The sequence below is a fragment of the Oreochromis niloticus genome, linkage group LG15 (assembly GCF_001858045.2).
Source record: "Oreochromis niloticus isolate F11D_XX linkage group LG15, O_niloticus_UMD_NMBU, whole genome shotgun sequence".
In the NCBI taxonomy this organism is placed as follows: Eukaryota; Metazoa; Chordata; class Actinopteri; order Cichliformes; family Cichlidae; genus Oreochromis; species Oreochromis niloticus.
The window spans coordinates 24,768,325-24,786,999 of record NC_031980.2 but is presented as its reverse complement, the minus strand read 5'-3'; the positions used below and the strand labels follow the sequence as shown (position 1 = coordinate 24,786,999).

Sequence of the window (18,675 nt, the reverse complement as noted above, 5' to 3'; positions counted from 1 at the left end):
GAACCCCTGGAAAATGAAGCCCAAAATGATGCCTCCATTGCAATCACAGTAATAATAATAATAATAATAATAATGATAATGATGGGACGCCTCTTGACTGAAAGTGCTGCTGGTTGTGTTTCTGTAACGGCTACAGAGATCTGAGGAGGAAGGACCTGCATCTTTAACAGTTTCTGCTTTTAAAAGTGATCTCAGAGAAAAATAAGCTCAGTCGATAAAAGGCTGGTTTCTAATTACACCCACGCGTAGTTTGTAATTATGCGAACCTGACATGAAAGCGATCAGATGACAGATTGGCTCTTTTAAAGCAAATCACATCGGATCAAATGACTCTGCAGCACCTCTGACTCGGCCATCTGTGGCTGTGACAGACAAAGCTACGCTCAGCCGCCGATAGCGAATTTTAAAGTGAATTTGTCCATTTGAATGATGGAACGCACAGACGGCCGCCTTCAGCTGCAACCTCGCAGCTCCAGGACAGAAGTTAGAAAAGCGGCAGGAAGGATTGAAAAACTTAAGTCACGGATCGTGTTCAGGGAACATCTCCTGATACACAGATCTGCTGTTTGTTCTTCCGACAGCGTTCAACTTTTAAAACCATTTCTGGAGACGAGCTGACCTCAGAGCTCTGTTCTGCCTGTGCACGAGCACAGGTAGAACACGGCTCTGGTTTTTAAATATGCAGCATAGGTCCGATGTCAAACGTTTTACACCTAAAAACACAAAATGCTTTTGACACGATTATAGATGGCACTGATGCTCTGACATAGTTCAGTGATGCTGTATATGCTTCCACCCACACGAAGAGCTGCTGCTTTTCCTTCTTTCTTTACATAAAGACTGGATGTAGGTTTTTGTCAAAGATAAGTTACAACATACCCGGATGTTTGTTAACCTCTTTCGTCGCCTATATGCGGTTTTTGATCTGGTGTCAGTGGGAACGTGACTCTGAAAGCAAATGAACAAATAAGATCATAAACAGCATCAACAGGCAGAGTGATTCATCACTCCTCTCTCGAATTCACCGCAGCGGTGGCACTTCTCATCCGAGTTGCAGGTTCTGCTGGAGGGAAATTCAAAGAAGAAATCAAATCAGGAATGAAAAAACAAAAACCTGAACTCTGAATCTCCCCTACTGCAATCAGCGAGAGGACGAAGTGACCCCAGCATAGATGGAGGACGGCTGGAAGAAGGAAGAGGAAGATGGACAACTGATGATGAATAAAACCGAAGTGATGACGGGATGAAAGAGGAGAGATATAATAAAGGAGAACAGAAGTGAGGATGAGGAGGTGAAGAAGGAGCGATCATGAAAGCACAGAAAAGGGGTGGACGAGAAACTAAAGTCGGTGTAACCACCGGATTTACATTGTTCCAAATCTGTGACATGTTGACTGCTTTACTGTTTCTTTTTCTTTGTGTGAAAAATGGAAAAAGAACTAAGGCTATCATCGAAAAGCTCAAACCGGGTGCGAGAAACATTTAAATAAAGCAAAGATAAAAAAAACTGGACTGAATATAAAACATGTGTCCGTTTGGTCTTTTCCAGCCCGGCAGCTTGGTGAAATAAACCTGCGCTGAGCTGAGATTCTTATGGAAATCAAAACAAACGAGATTAATATGAAGGAATATTTTTACTGAGGTGAATTAAAAACAGGCTTAAAAGCTAAAATATTAAAATGATTCCGTTTGAGTGGAATCTGAAGCTGTCTGCACTCGTGGATTTTATTTAAATTCCAGATCATATTGTTAGAAATAAAAAGATCAAACTCAACATTTCAGGAAGAAATCTCTGGGAAAAAAAAAGATTTCAAACGTAATAAAACCGCTAAAATGATAAAAATGATGGTGGAAGATTAAAACATGAGCCCGGGTCTCGCCTCAAACTTTCGGTCCCCCCCCCCAGGACTGGTGTGAGAGAGGGGGGAGAGAGCGGTGCCTCCCCCTCTTTACGCGCGTCAGCCTCCTCTCTGTCTCCAGAAGCTTATCGGAGGAGCAGCTGCAGGAAAACTTTTCCGTCTCTCTGGTCGTTGGTGCCGGTGTTGACCCCCCCACACCCCTGCTGTCTCTGCGTCTTTACGCGCGAGCTTCCCTTTGCGCAAAAGCGGTCGACCCTCCGTGCGCACTCATGGATGACGAGTTCCTCTCGAACCTTCCCGCGGAGGCTCTGAGCCCTAACTCCACGGAGGTACCCGGACCGTGGTCGTCCGCGGACGGTGCGGAGACCGTACACTTCGTGGTGCGCTGCGTGATGACCTCCGTGTACATTCTGATCATCGTCGTGGGTCTGCTGGGCAACATCACGCTGGTGAAGATCTTCATCACCAACAGCGCCATGAGGAGCGTGCCCAACATCTTCATCTCCAGCCTGGCGGCGGGAGACCTGCTGCTGCTGGTCACCTGCGTGCCCGTGGACGCCTTCCGCTACTTCTCCGAGGAGTGGGTGTTCGGAGAGGCGGCGTGCAAACTCATCCCCGTCATCCAGCTCACCTCGGTCGGGGTGTCGGTGTTCACGCTCACTGCGCTCAGCGCTGACAGGTAGGAGAATCACGGGGGGCAAAATCACAGAGCTACAGTGTTTTCTCGCGGTGACGGTGTGACACCAGCAGTTCCACTCTGGCCTTTCAAGGCACTGCGTGAAACTGTGAAAACTTCAATGATTCAAATTTGAAGCAGTTTTTAGTGTCAAATGAAAAACGAGGAGGTTAAACTGAAAGCACCTGTAACAGCTGATAGTTTTACGGAGCATGCGCTCAATAACGCCAGCAGGCTGAGCGGAAGGTGTAGCTCGTTATTAAACATGTTCTGTTTCATGCTTGGTCGATATTTCAGAGGTAAGGTCGCACATTCAGTTTGAATCCACACACTGAACTTGTTTAATGTGATTCACAGGAAATGAAAGCTGCCAGATGTGCTGATTGATTTAAAGCATGCGAGCTCTCTCAGACTCTCAGACAGAAAAAAAAAAAAAAAAAAAAATGTCCTCACACTCCTGTAAGAACCCTGACAGCCGTCTGCCGCCTCCCGGCTTCGTCTCCACCTTTAGGGCGGATCGGTCCGCCGGCTGCTGCAGGACTCTGTGCTCTGACTGTGATCGCCCAGATGAGGTGCAGCTCTCCACTGTAACCTAATTGCTGTGCAGCAGCTGAATGAATCTGAAAAATCAGTGCACACTTTCTCAGTGTGGGAAAATATTAGTGAGCCATCTAATTAGCGATGCGATGCGATGTTCAGCGATGATGTTCTGTGGGAGTAGACGTTATTAGATTAAACTGCTGTAAAATGACTGCATGTGAATGTGCCATTTATCTGGAGCTGCAGACAAAGAGCCTCTGGAGCCTTGTATGCATGGATATAGCCGCTTTAAGCTGATTTGTGGCACAGCATTGATGAGTGTTAGATAATGTCCGAGAAATGAAGGAAACTCTAAGGATGAGAAAAAGCTTGGCAGGACTGCAGCGGAGAGGCGTGGAAGAGGCGCTCTTGACCTTTTAATGAGTTTCACCCTCAGCAAATGAAAACTGTTTGACAAAGTGCAGAAAACCACGGTCAGCAGTTTAAAATCAGACCATCAGAGTTTCTCACTGAGACTTTCAGAAACTCTGAGGTGTTGTAGACTAAGCTTGGAGGGTGTGCTTGGCTGACTGGATCAATAATCAGTGACTGCTGTTTGACTTTTAAGGCCAGACGTTTTGTTATCTTTGATAATTCGGTGCTCTCCCTCCTTAAAACTCACAGTTATTGCGGTTTTACTGTAGAGCTGAATGTGACACAGACTCAGAGTGGCAAGTTCTCTCTCCAAGTTCCATCTCGTGACCTTGGCGTGTTGGAGATGTGGCATTGGCCCACATTAAGTCTCTCTCCAGACATTACAGGCAGCTCATGACTGATGCTGCTTCAGCGTTTAAGACCTGCAGTCTGGACCAGACTGAAGACATGTTGGTGGTTGCTTATGTTTCTTTATATTAATTTAATATTATTATAAGATAATGATGAGATGAATACTTGGCTGCTTCAGAATCAGTTTCGTATCATTCAATGTTTTCTTGAACTCATTCATTTTCTGCATGTTTCCATCTCCACTGTTGCACCCTGAGCTCCTTTCCCCTTTCATTTCTTCTCACCTTCATTTCTTCACTTCCTCTGTGGGATTAACCCAACAGACTCAGACTCTGTGGGGTTTGTTGTAGCTGATTCGGACTCATTTTTAGGAAGTGTGGACATTTCTGGGCGAGCCTGAGCAGTCAGTTCATCCAGTGTTTTTGAGTTTTTGGGCCTTCTCGTTGGGTCGTTTAAATTTCCTATATGAATCCAGGTTTGTTTAATGCTTAGATTCACTTCCTGTATTATTTACTGTTTTTAGTTTTGTTCCTAACTGAGTTTAATTCTTAATTTTTCCCTGTTTAGTTATCACACTTCCTGTTTTACTTTAGTTTTGCTTCGGCTCATCTTCTGTGATTGAGTTCAGCTGTGTTTCATTCTTCCCACCCGTCTCCACTTCCCTGATTGGCCTTCTGTGTGTACACAGTCACTGGCTGTTGTCCTGGTTCCCAGCCCTCGTGTGTTTTCAAGTTTAAGGTTTCGGTTAGTTTACAGTTTTTGAACTTTATGTTTGACCGTTTGGATATTTTAAAAATTCATTTACTGACTCACTTTAAGTTCACCTGTTTGCCCGCCTGAGAGTCTGCATTTGGTCCTCCTCTCTGCAAAACGTGATCTGACTGATATATCAAGAGTGATGGTATTGGCTGGTATTAACTGTTTGCAGACACTGCATTGATAATTGCTGATAAGTGACAGTAAAAAAGGAAAGAAGAGATGCTGAAACATCCTTCAGCCATGACATTGACGTTGCCTAAAATGTTTGAGACGCCACCAAAACACGAACCTTAAACCGGATTAATAAATTTTCTCATAAATAACTACACATAACAAATGTGAAGGAAATCTTTTGGTTGACATATTCGATTTTTAAATCAGCCAGTATCTTCAGACTCAGCTGGGCTATAAGTTTTTCTGTATTCTAGGATGTCCGGGCTTTGGTGTTTGGGCAGTCTTCAGCTGCTGGCAGAGCTGGCTCAGATCACAGTGAAGCTTAAAGCAGTGAGGATCCACACACACAGAAACAGCTCTGCCCCTCACAGCAGTTCATTCTGGACATTAAATATGAATGACCGCTGACACGTTTAAGGTCCAAGCCCAGCCTGTTATTCAGGTCTGTGCACAGGTGTGTGTGGGTTGTACATGTTTGGTGTGATTTATAAGGAGGAGGAAAGATGGGGATGAGCAGCAGCTGACAAGAAGAAATCGGAAAATTCTGGTTAAAAAGTTGAATGTGGTGGAAAGACGAGGTGAGAGAGAGCGTAGAAGGAAATGAGATCTAGGTCATCGGAAACAGCCAGAGTGTGGGTTTATTCCCACACATATTCTTTCCACTCGACATAATACATATTTACACCACGTTAAACATTTTTTATGTTTGCCATTCATAAAACTTTAACCAGCAAAGGTTAAGTGCATTGTGCTGCACTAAATTTAAATCAGGTAACAACACGACATAGAGCCGGAGCGCACAGAATCTGTGATTTCATGTAAGATGTCAGGCTTCATGCTGAGATGTTTGGAATTGTTTGGGTTCAAGCACAAGCTGTAAGTGTGGGTTTAGTTAACAGGTTAACAACACAACCCACCAGCTTCATCAGTCCTGCAGGTGGAGTCATGGAAGGGTTGGCATCAGGAGCAGCAGCAAGATTACTGCTGGACTGAGATCGGTGAGTGTGGAAAACACCTGACTGCAGTGAACTCATTCCCGTTTTCAGGAAACCCGTTTGAGATGATCTGCAACACGGCGTGTTATCCTGCAGGAAGCAGCCATCACTGTGGTCATACAGGGAGGGGCGTGGTGACTGACAACACTCAGGCAGGTGGTGGTGTTTATATGATGCTCAGCTGATGCTATGTACTATAAAAGTCTCAGCGATTCCATCACACCACCATCAGCCTGAACCACTGATCCAAGGCAGGATGGATCCACACTGTTTACACGTGACCCTACCTTCCGATTACTGCACCAGAAACGGAGGCTCATCAGACCAACATTACTCTGATCTTGTGTTGTTCAGTTTCCTGCTCTTAGCTGACAGCAGTGACACCTGGTGTGGTCTTCTGCCGCTTCGACGTCTGACATGTTGTGCATTCACAGATGCTCATCTGCATACTTTGGTCTTAATGAGTGTTTTTGAGTTCCCTCTTCCTTCCTATCAGCTCACAGCAGTCTGGCCATTCTCCGACCTTAGACTTCAGTTCCTTTTCTTCCTCTTTCTGCTGCTGGGTCTGAACAGGTCACCTGTATGTGCCAGAATACACTGATTTGCTGCCATCCTATTGGCTGATTAGATATTTGCACTAACGAGCAGATGAACAGGTGTAGGTAATGAAGTGTATAAAGGCTGCGTTACATGGGTGGAGGGAGGGCAGGTGGAGGCTAGGGTTCAGGTGTGTTGGGTTTGGCTCTCACTCGCCGTGTGTGTCACAGGTTGCAAAGGGAAACCTGTGACACACACGGTGTGGAGTGCGAATAGTGGACCCAAACTAAAGCATGGAAACAAACTTAATGGGAACTGAAAACAAGCCCTTTATTGTAGGCTGGACAAAGGCACAATAGCAAAAGGCATAGGGAAGACTAACAATAAACTAAACTGGGTGAGCTAAATAATAAAACCCAAAACAAGTACATGGACCTAGAACCTGACATGACAAAACTGAACCATAAGGACTTGACATGAATTCATGACCTGGAAACACAGCAGACGATCTGACAAGGAATGACTGAAAAAACACAGAATAAATACACACAGGAGGTGATAAGGGGAAGTGGAAACACATGGGGAAACAGCTGAGGCTAATCTGACATAACGAGACAAAGGAAGCAAACCGACTACACTGACATAGGACACAGACTTTCAAAATAAAAAAGGAAACAGCATGGAATGATGTAGACATGATAACACAAGCTTGAAGACAAGAAACATGACAGACTAACACAGAAGACCTAAATGAAGCATAACTAGACTAGACTTAAGGCAACCAAATGATAATCCTATTACTTAAGTATTTCAAGGAATAACTTAAGAACTCAAAATGTAAACTGAAAACGCTGGGTCAGAGTCCCAGGATTGTGACAGTGTATTTGGTTTGTGTTGGGAAAACGGGGTCAGCTGCAGGAACAGATTATGGTTTGGGGTCAAACACTCCTCAGCTCGCTGGAAGGGCCGGGAGTGAACGGCGATCAGGATACTGAAGGTTTGGACAAACTGATGCCACAGGAATGAAAAGAGGCTCTCCAGATCTGGACTGGAAAATCTGCTGAGAGCTACAGTTTACTGTGATTATATAAAATAAACGTAAAAATCTGCTGTCACATAAGCAGGAGCACTGCTTTTAAAGCCCGGCTGTCAGCAGCACTGCAGTGTGATGAGATATTAGACAAATGCAAACAGCTGAGCAAACAGAGCTGGCCTTCTGAGGTTAAGTTCTCCAAAGCATTTCCATTTTCATCGATAAATACTTAAGCAGTATCTACTACACCACCTCCTCTGGCTGTAAATCCTGTCATGGCCGTCCTCTGACGGGTGGAGCTATGCAGCTGCTGTCCCTGCGTTTCAGAGGAGAACAACTTTTTAATTTATGCGTATGTGTGTGTGTGCGCATGTGTGTGCGTATGTGTGTGTGTGTGTGTGTGTGTGTGTGTGCGGGCTCCACCACTGCTTCCTTCCACCGTGAAACATGTTATTTCCTGTCCGCTTGTCATCTCATTACTCCTGTCCAGCGATCACTCCGAGCCTGAACAACGCAGAGAAACCAGTCTGATGACGCATGAAACACTCCTTTAATTATCTCCTAACGGCCTAATTCTCTGTGAAATCTTCTGCCCTCTGACTCACTTCAGTTCGCCGTGATGAGATAAAGCAGAGAGTTGTCTGTGCTTTGAATCCAAGGTCAGCTCTGTCTGGAAACAAGCAAGAAAACGCCAGAACCTCGATGCGTTTGGGGACGTAAACTGAAGCTGACAGCCACATCTCCCTGCGGGCGCCAAAGGGACTAATGGGCTTCTGAAGTGAAATTCAATTTGCCCACGACATTTATAAACCACATAAAGCAGCGTAACATCCAATAAAGTGTATGTGCTGGACTGCGGATGGGTATGAGAGAAGCTTGGATTTTCAGATAAGTGCAAATAAAGTTAAAATGTTGTCTTAGATCGATACAACAAGCAGGATCTCGCTCTGTAGAGCTTGGCATGTGAACTCCTCTAAAATCCAGTAAACCCACATTTCCAGTTGTCTGAGAACTGGCAGAATGATAAAAGGCTTTTGATCTTAAATGATGTTCATCATTCTTGCAGTGGTCATCACTCTGCTAATCAGAGTTCGTCTAGTGGACAAACTCGTACTTGTTGTTTCATTTGGGACCTGTGAGAGTTTGTCTATTCTCATTCACACGTATCACCTTTTTAATCACCTGCACCTCGCCAAGGGCCTCATTTTACAGACCTTTCAAGTCCATTTTGGGCAGTACAGTACTGTGCAAAAGTCTTGAACCACCATGATTTCTTTATATTTTGCGAGGAAAACAGAAACAGGTGGAGCGATTATTAAAACATGGAAATACAACCAATCAGACTCTTTTCACATGTTACTGCATGGTGGATTCAAATCTGATGGTACTTTTCATGTGTTCATGATTCATCAGTTTATCAAAGAGCTCCAATACCACTGACTGACATGCAGCTGAAACCACGACAGAGCCTCCACCATGTCTCACAGACGGCTGTAGACTCTCACTGTTGGACCTCACTTTAATTTTAGGCGCCAAAAACCTGTTGTTTGGTTTTAGGAAAGATTTTGATTGGATGTGACACAGTAAAAAACGCTGGGAGTGACAGAGTGCTCTGACTAATATGATAACCTGCTACATATACTGTGACACAGCAGTGGCTCTTATGAAATAATTATTTTATGACCCATACCTCTGTCTAAAATCTCACTATGTGCTGTAGCACTAAAGATGACCAAACGTGCACACGTGTTCATATACTTTGATGCACTTTGTGTTTCTTACATCTTTAGAAAATGGTCATCTGCATCAAGCTCGGACGTTTTTCTGGGTGACAGGTTTGAGTCAGGGTGTCACACCTGCTGGACTGGGATATCCTTCGTTTGGTTTTGGGGTATGTTAAACAGGTTATGAATCTATCATGTGCTTGGTGGTTAAACGTTAATGGAAAGTGTGGGAAACGTATGATGCTGTGTCATACTTCACAGTCTGCGAGCCGTGTTGGAGGGGTCACGCAGAAGTCTGAACATGAGGCCATCTGTATGTGAGAAAGTGGATTCTTTTTAATCCAGCTGACATTTCACTTGATGAGATGAAGGCAGCGCTGAACGCAGAGTGAGTCAGAGAGAAAGTGAAAGTGAACAGAGGGAAACGACAGCGTTTGCTTTACAAGTGGCCATCAGTCCAAACTGGGATCATAAATTGCCACTTGAACACATGAATGAAGTCAACTTTCAGCTCAAACATGCTGCTACTTACAACTTATTCTGGTTTAATTATTCACTGTGAGCTCAGGACAGATTGTTAGTTTTACATCAGCATCCTAATATTCTGCACAGCACTTTTATTTTTCACCACTTTCTTTGCTTTGCAGTGTCCAAAATTTACTCTGAGATATTAAAAAATTTCATTCAAAGCCGTGAGGCGGTGTCAGAGTTCTGTCTGTCCGTCTCTCTGCACAGAGTTTGGTGATATCTTGCTTTTGGTCTAGCATCACCGTTAGAACTTTTTCTATCAGCCTTGGCTGATTTACTGCCACTTAACAAATGATAGATTTAGATACACAAAAGGCCGCAGAGGTCGACAGTAAGCACATTCAGGCCCTCCTCATTCACAGACAGCTAGTGCCACTTTAACCAAGCATGACTGATCTTTGCAGTGGCATTTTCAGGATCTTAGGTTTATGCATATGCTGCGATTGGTCTGACACTTAAACATGCAGGGTGGTGTTGAATAATTTAAATCAAATCACCATGTTCTCCCAAACATAACCAGTGGATGAAATGAAAAGAGAAACATAGGAGGAAGAAAACAAACTGCAGGAGGTGAGCCAGAGTCTTCTGGTTCACCCTGACGCCCCCCCAACCCTGTAACCCAACCTTTGCGGGACTCTGAAGCAGGACTTTTTGTGTCTTGGAGGCCAGCATTGTGCGTCAAGACTCCACCGCCAATGGTTCACTGAGCGTGGAACGAGACCAAGGACACAACGGCATCATAATCACCCTTGATGACAACCTACTGGCATGTTAGCATGATGCACCTCATTCCAGTTCCACAGAGCTAACAGGAGCCATTTTTGCACACGACCTAATGTCATTTAAAAAGCTTTAATGGTAAACTAGTCTCAGGAAAATCTAGGAAAATATTTCTGTGCACTTCATCAGCGTCATGAGCTCTGACTTGCAGTTTCAGTAACCTGTGTTTTTACTGCTATGTATTTGGTCTGATCATGCTGTCTGTGCATATGCGATGCTTTTAAAGACCCAAGCCAACAGCAGAAACTGAAGCACAAACAGAGATACTTCTGCTCTGATTGAAGGTCACGGATCTCGAGTGCATGCGTGTCTGTGTGTGTTTGTCTTGTACAGTCAAGGTAAAGGTCAGTACTTTATGTGAAATGCATGGGACCAGATCAAGTCTGCAGAATGGTAATGCAGGTGGAATCCACTTTAAATCCGGGGTTTGACCTTTGCATGCAAACTCAGAAGAAGAAAGGAAACAGCAGCAGATGTACATTAATGCAGCATCAGGCTGTCGAAGGAGGTCTGTCTTCACTCTCTGTTTGTCTGTTGACTTTGGTGTTTGCATGTTTTGTGGATCCATCCAACATTAATAATCAAAAGGAAAGAAAAGGATTTCCAACACCTCGTTTCAGCCTCAGTTTTTTTCTGTGTAAACTTTGGTAAATGTTTCTGAAGCTGTGCTCATGCTTTCCCAAAGGTACCTGAAGCTATACACACAGAAAAGGGTGTTTCCGATATCTGCAGGATATCTACAGACGTCTACAGAAGCGTGCAGGAGACCAAACATGCATGAGTCAAGGAAGACTGAGATCTTGTTGCACTGTTCATTGAGTACCACAGGCTTCAGTCACACAGGCAAGGAGACCTGTCGGTGACCAACCATCGACTGTAATGGAAAGACGTGTGTTTGCCTGACTATCTGGCAGTCGTTGTATGAAACTGGTTGCAAAGAGGCATGCACTGCTACACTGGAAGCCTCCTTGTGACTGCTGTCGTCCCTAACAGGTTGCTATAACTGCCAGTAGTTTGCACAGAATACACCATCTTGTCTGCATCACTCTCAAACTACAGCGCAGTCAGTAGTGTGGTGAAAACAGGAAATACCTTCAAAATAAAAGTAAAAATTGCACCTTTTGAAATGTGTTTCGTTTGCGTTGCACATTTTAGACAATAAATAGTGAGTGAGTGCAGAAAAGTTGACAAAATATGAGCAATCACAACCATCTGTTAGCGATCAAGCAGTCACAAGGAGGCCTCGGGTACAGCACCTTTTTTATGAGTGATTTCACTGAACAGCCAGCAGCTTCCAGTAGCCCTTCGCCAACCAGTTGGGAACAAATACTTTTCCCCAGAGACCAGAGGTTTCCAGGAGTCATCAGACTTTCTGGAGGCCTTCATGACTGAGGCACTGAATGGTAATTATACTCTGTTGTAGATGCAGACAGTTCACCTGAGGGGCAGAGCTGGTCTCTCTGGACGAGTCTGTGCAGCTGCAAAAAACTGGTAGGCACGTGGACATCCACTCAGAACCTTGCGCTCGTTGTTTGATGATGACCTCAGCAGACCCAAAGATGCAGAAACTATAACGCCTGTGTGATTGTGCCTTCATCCTACTATGGTTTATGGGATTGTACCATCTATCACACCACCATTGTACACTTTAGAGGGACTACTTGTGACCACTGTTGTGACTTTTCATCAGTCTGTAACCTCGATGTAATGGGACATAAGTGAACCTTTTACAAAAAGGTGTAAAGTTGGGTGCATTATTCATTTTTTATTATTGTTCATTTATGCACTTGAAGATGGATCAGGATCTGTGTTGTAGTTTTCTACTCACACCAAGCTTTGTCTCTCCTCAAGAAGGTCCAAACCCAGAACAATGTCTACGTAAAGAACAGAACTTGTCACAGTTTCTTTGACAAGCAATAATGTTGATAAAATAAGTAAAATCTATAATTTGGCTATACACAGACTCCAGTTACTGCACTTTAAATCTAAAAGTAATGGCGTAAATAACGAGGTCCAATAATAATCCATCCATCCATCCATCCATCCATGCGTCCATCCATATCCATCCGTCCATGTGTCCAATAATAAGCTCTATGAGGTCCATTTGTGTAGAATTTGCCTATAGGGACAGAGTGAAGCAGATGGCAGATTTTATATGAAATCTATGAAAATTTTAGGTCCTAGAAATGGTTGTCATGCAGTGTGGGTGTTTTCTGATGTGATTAATAATTTCATAAAAAGCGTGGGTACAAAAATGGTTTAGTTTAGTTTTGGAGAATGTGGTGATCATCTCACTGGCCAGAGATTACTCTGTTTTTGATATTCTCTTTAAAAAACTGCTGAAACAACTGAAGGTGACTCGGACTAAATGAATAAATAATTTCCGTCGATGATGTGAAAGGAAGCTGCTGTAATCAGAAGCCCTGCAGGGTCTCCTGTTCCCGTTTATTTACCAGCAGACACCATCGTCGTCCCCCCTGAAACACTATGATATCAGCATGGTAACTGGAAACTCATTTCCTGATCGCACAGCTGCGAGCAGCAATCCAGCTGTGTGTCTGACCCTGATGGCCTCTAATGAGCCCCTAACGAGACTAAAGGCCACTAACGAGCTCATAACGGCCCCTAACTTGCCTGAAGGTCCTTGAAGAGGATAACAAGCCTAATGCATAATTAGCATGGTGATTGGAGTGGCTACTGGAGCCTTGATCGTTTCCCGTCAAGATGATGCACAGAAGTACCCCATTCAATCCTCAAACCTATGAGGTGATCGCTGCCGGGGGCCCAAACCCTTCAGCAGTGAGCTGGTCAGAGGCTGTAAAGCTCTGAATATTGCAGTATGTGAGAACAAATTAAAAACTAGCTGGCTTTTCTTTCTGCCTCATTTCCTTCAGCCTGTCTGTTGCCAACACTCAGAGGCAGAAACCTTTGCTGGCTTTAGGTCCTCATCATCGGGCAACCTTTTATTTAGCATTGATGAAGAAGAAATGTCAAGGCTTCACCGAGCAGCCATCCACAGAGCTCTGTGTACATCCAACTCAACCCGTCCATTTACTCCTGCAGGAACATCTTTGACCTCTGACTGGTTTACAGAGCTCTCAGGTTTTTTTTCTCCCCCCTTTAGCACATAAATGTGAAGTTCTGCGGTGGATTTTGGGGAAACTATACCATGTGTCAGTTGGAAATGCAGAGTGTGCATGCATAACAGTTCACAGGTGTTCACCTGGCAGGTCAGCCTCCTCATTATTTGATGGGGGGCTAGGGATGGGGGGCTAGGGCACCGTTTCCTCCCATTCCCTCTGGGAATTCCCAGCAGGCCTTTGCAGTCTCTCTTTGGTGGTCTCAGCTGTGTCGATGGTGTATCATTAGATTGCCAGATTGTCCTGTAATTTAAACTCAGTACTTAAACCATGATGGGACTAATTAATGTGTAACAACATCAGCGTGATTCAGCACTGAGGGGCAAATGAGGACTGTGTCATGAGGTTTGGCTCCAGTAATGATGCAGTAATAATTACAGCATCAGAAAAAACTTATCTATGAAAATATTAAGAAAGCTGCTTGAAAACTAACCACGGGGCAGTTCTCCAGTTTGATTCCAGGAGGAATTCTGGATTCGATTTTGGTTTGCAAACACCAGAGAATCATTTATTAGATGCTGTGATGCCCTTACATAAAGGCGCCACCTATAAACAAGCTTTCGTTTTTGTGTGTAGACAGAAAATGATGGTCTGAGTTTCTTGGTGAGCGCGCGACTCTGAGCTGAAAATAAGGAGCAGTGAGTGCAGAAGTCAAGAATCAAATGTCCTAGCCTCTTGATAACAGAGAGCAGCCCCTGCAGCCCAGGAGGATGGGTTTGTGTGATCAAGGATTGGCAGGGAAAGAAATCAAAGCTAAGCTGAAGAGGAAGAAAGTATTTCTTTCACCCTTTGTTTGTGGAATTGATTTTTCTTTCAGCCGCCTGCCACCAAAGCACCGACTGCAGGAGTCCTGAGAAGTGGAATTAAAAAACAAAAAGAAGAAAGTCTGAGAAAATCTGCTGATATGATTTGTGACGTGATTATTCTGAAGGGTAAAAGGTGTCAGGAGAGCGAATTGCTGCTGAAGAAGTGGAGTATTTAAGAAGTGATTAAAGTGATCTTCAGCTCTCACCCTCAACACTTTCTTTAACCTTGTCCTGAATTTCAAGAGAAATCTTTTTCCTCCAGCCATTTCACCAAAAAATACCCCCATCCCCCCCAAAACAAAAATTAAATTTAAAATGTAAAATGAGCAGAAATCTTTTTTTCTCTCCTGAATTGTTGTGTTATATGTGTTACATATTTCATTGTCTATCCTTTTTTTGCTACTTAGCCTGACCTCTCTCCCCAATGTAAAGTTTGTATATTGTATGTATGGTCGACTAGGTCTGTCATCTCAGTTGCAGGCAACTGCAACCGACAAATAAAGCTTATCCTTATCCATCTCTTCTGCTTTGTCCATCCAGAGGCGCACGAATGAAAGTCCGACATTTTATTTTTAACCTGCCACCATGATGCAGAGCAGATCACCTACTAATCAGAAGGTTGGTGATTCGATCCCTGGCTGCTTGAGTCTGCGTGCCGTATATCCTTGGGCAAGATACTAACCCCAAGTCTAAACTAAAAGTTTAGTCAGTACAACATCTACACGTGAGCTGCCTTCTTGTTGTGAGTTGTGGCTCAGCGTACATATCAGTTTGCATACATATTTGCCTACAGAGTGGAGTTTTAAACTTACCTTACCATGCTTGTGTGCAGTTGTCCAAAACCCCAGCAGCCTGTAGCTCAGTGTGGACTACGCTATGCGCAGCTTAATGCTGACTGGTTGAAAAGTGGGCTGGAACAAGGATGGGAGCAATGGCAGCCTTGGAAAAAAAGAAAAGAAAAAAAGCCTTTTCAATGGAGGACAGATGATCGATCGAGAGCTGAATGGGAGGTTTTAATTCTGTCTGATGTCTCTTTGAACTTCTGAGCAGCTGTCACGGACATGCAGCTTGTGTTGGACCAAAAACCAGCAGCTGGTCAACAAGTGCGCTGCTGAATAATGACATTTCTGGGGGAGGACCCCTGCTGGTTTGACTGATTTATTTTTTAAGGCGTTGCTTTCTTCGCCTCTCTCAAAGGGCCTTTACCCTTTTCCCCCTTGTCTCTGAGGCTGCCCGAGTCAAAACAACGATTTATTTATTTTCCAGTCCACATCTTCAGTCTTCCTCTATTGACTGTAAAACTATTGACAGTTTTATTTCGGTGTCAGTGAAAGCACCTTTTCTTTAGCTTTGGTTCTTCACAGCACCTCAAACCACAAAGCCCGAACTGCAGACTGCTCTTACAGAAGCCAGGTCACTGAAGCCAGGACTCGCCGCACTAAACTGAACAAGCATTTCCAGTTGTGTAAATGTGTCTGAAGAGGATGATTTACTGTTGTGAGAGGACAAATTCACACAACAGCTGGTCAGTGTCTGCGTCCGCAGAATGACTCATAACTGACCAGCATTGTGGTTTTATCAGCGGGGCGGCAAAGTCCAGGAAATTGCCTCCTTCACACGCTGAGAGTGTTGGAGGTATTCTGGGATGCAATTATAGCTTCATAACAAAGTCTTTCTTAAAAAAAAAACATAACTTGTGGATGTTCTTGGTGTAGTTGCTGTAGTAACTCGTGTTTTGGTGGGAGGGGCCATGTAAAGGCCATGTATGGATGTCAAGCTGATAAGAACTGTTAATGGAACAAAGAACCGTGTATCTGCTGCAGAGACACAGAAGAGCTTCAGGTGATGTTTATGCTCCTCGGCGGTCAGCAGATGAAGTCATGCGAGAACAAAGAGAATGATTTCAAAAGTCGAAGCTTGGCGCTTAGAGCCCACCATAATTGTGTTTTTAGAGTCATTCAGGCCTGGAAGTGTTCATTTTAAGTCCATCATGCTTCAGACAGAAGGTGTGCTCATCCTGCTGAGAAAGGATCTATTTTTAAAACTTGAACTTTAAGGGAAACTGTCAAGTCTTCAAAGTCTGGAGCTGTGTGTATCGGTTATATTCAAAGCCAAATATTTCCCCTAAAATCTACTCATGACCCTCAAAGCTTTTAGTTAAGAGACTAAATTATTTTTGGGGGGCATGACTTGAAGAAAAGCAGTTTTATCATATGTCTGCACTTTGAGAGGGCGCAGAGTGGGACTGGTTTATTGCTCAGTGTTGTTTAATTAGGAATCTGAAGGTGAGATTAAATGTGCTGGTGTCCTGTGGCTTTGAGATAAACTTCTGAGGGGCTTCTGAGAAACAAATCGCAGTGGAGCTGCTTTTTTGTTGAATGTTTGTGACACGACTGCCACAGATGAAAGGAGCAGTTGTCATTGTTTCAGCGTGATTATCACCAATATTAACCTAAGAGAAATTTGAAATCGTGTCGTATATAGCATTATGTCATTTACATGTAATTTTGTGATTATGTATAATTTTCCAGTCTTGCATATCCATAATCGTAATTGTGAATAATGACCTCTGGACAGACGAATCATGTGTTTGGTCGCAGTAATAGTAGACATGTTTGGCAGCTGACCCCTTTTTACTTTAACTCCAGCTTCAGAATTGCAATTCTAATCACAGGTATGTGATGTCACAGCATGCATCCAGAGGGAAAAAGAAGTTGGGAAAGTACAGATGTAGCTCATCACACAGTGGGAGAAACAGTAGTTGAAGTGTATGTATTCAGTAGATGGATGTCAAACAAAGCACTTTCACCCAGGAGTCAAGCCTTTGGGCCCAAGTGAGACCAACAGTTAGTTATCCATCGTTACCTTTAGAAGTTGTTGAGTTCCTTTTCTTCCACTTGTCTCATTCAGGGTTGTGGAAGGATTGGATACAACCCCAGCTGCCATAGGGCAAGAGGCGGGTTACACCCTGGACAGGTCATCAGTCTGTCAAAGGGCTAACTCAAAGACAGGCCACCATTCACAGTCTTTTCAAGCTGTTAGGGGGTATTTTGTGTTTTTTCTGTCAGAAAACCTCAGCCTCACAGCAGAGAATCTATTCATGCAGGAACCTCGATGCACCTGCAGTGGTGGAAATGTTCTGGTTTCAGGCTGCTTTGCTCCCTGAGGGACTGAGCTTTGAATTCTCCATCATAACAAAGTGCTTGAAGAATATGTGGAGCCATCTGTTCAAAAGCTGAACTAGAAGTACAACATCTTGTTTTTTAACTTTAAAAATGATTAACATTTTTTATTCTGAATTTAATTTAAATAATTTATTTCTAAATTTACCTAATTTCTAAGAGAATTTTTTAAATATATATTTTTTAGTTTATTCTTAAAAAATTCTTGAGAGCTTGTCAGTGTTTATTTCCTACATTTTTTCCTTTCATATATTCATAACAGGTTTATTTTAATGTGCCCTGTTACTGAATCTGTTCTAAAATGGTAAATGGCCTGTATTTGTAAAGCGTTTTACACTACATTCAGTCATTCACCCACTGGTGATGGCAAGCTACATTGTAGCCACAACTGCCTTGGGGTGCACTGACATAGGCGAGGCTGCTGGACACTGGCGCCACCGGGCCCTCTGACCACCACCAGTAGGCAACGGGTGAAGTGTCTTGCCCAAGGACACAACAACTGAGACTGTCCGAGCCGGGGCTCGAACCAGCAACCTTCCGATTACAAGACGAACTGCCAACTCTTGAGCCACGATCGCCCCTAAAAAAAAAAGTCTTAACTGTTTGAGTGATAGGGGAAAAGGTAAAACTCTAGAACTGGAGTGCTTTCTCTGGTTAATGACGTTTGGTGACAGACAGCTTCATAAAAGAGGAAAAAAAGGTCACATGACTACTCTTATCTAAAATGCTGCAGTCCAAAGTCAGATGATTTTGATTGGCCAGATATCTTAAATATAACCTTTCTCCTGCTTCTATCAGCAGTCCCATCATTCTGGTGTGAGCTCATCTTGGTTTAATCTCGCCAAAGACTTTTTCTCTCTCCAAGTCCACTCTGGCCTGAGAGGTGCAACGTGATGTTCAGCCTATGTGGTGGCAACAAATAAAAACTTGACAAGATTAGCTTGTCAACATTTTGCTTTCGCCATCTCCTCTATTAGTTGTGAATATGCTAAAATACAGTATCCACACACAACCATGGCGATGTTTAGCTGTTACAGAATCCATCTGTGGAGGGAAGGTAGAAATGAGCCAAGTAACAGTCAGACAGCAAGAGAAAATCAGGCTGCTGGACAGACTTGTTGAAAATCTGTTGGCTTCACAGTGTGATGCACTGAGTGCCTCTCAAGTCATTTCTCAA

At 43.7% G+C, this 18,675-nt stretch overlaps 1 protein-coding gene across 1 annotated transcript in view; it reads left to right on the top strand.

Annotated features, from left to right (window-relative positions):
• Positions 1–586: 586 nt before the first annotated feature.
• nmbr (neuromedin B receptor) overlaps positions 587–18,675 on the top strand; it is a 72,642-nt gene continuing 54,553 nt past the window's right edge. Inside the window, exon 1 of the mRNA XM_005452453.4 lies at positions 587–2,538. Coding sequence (XP_005452510.1) covers positions 2,129–2,538 — 410 coding nt within the window. The 5' untranslated portion in view covers positions 587–2,128. The remainder of the gene's footprint in view (positions 2,539–18,675) is intronic.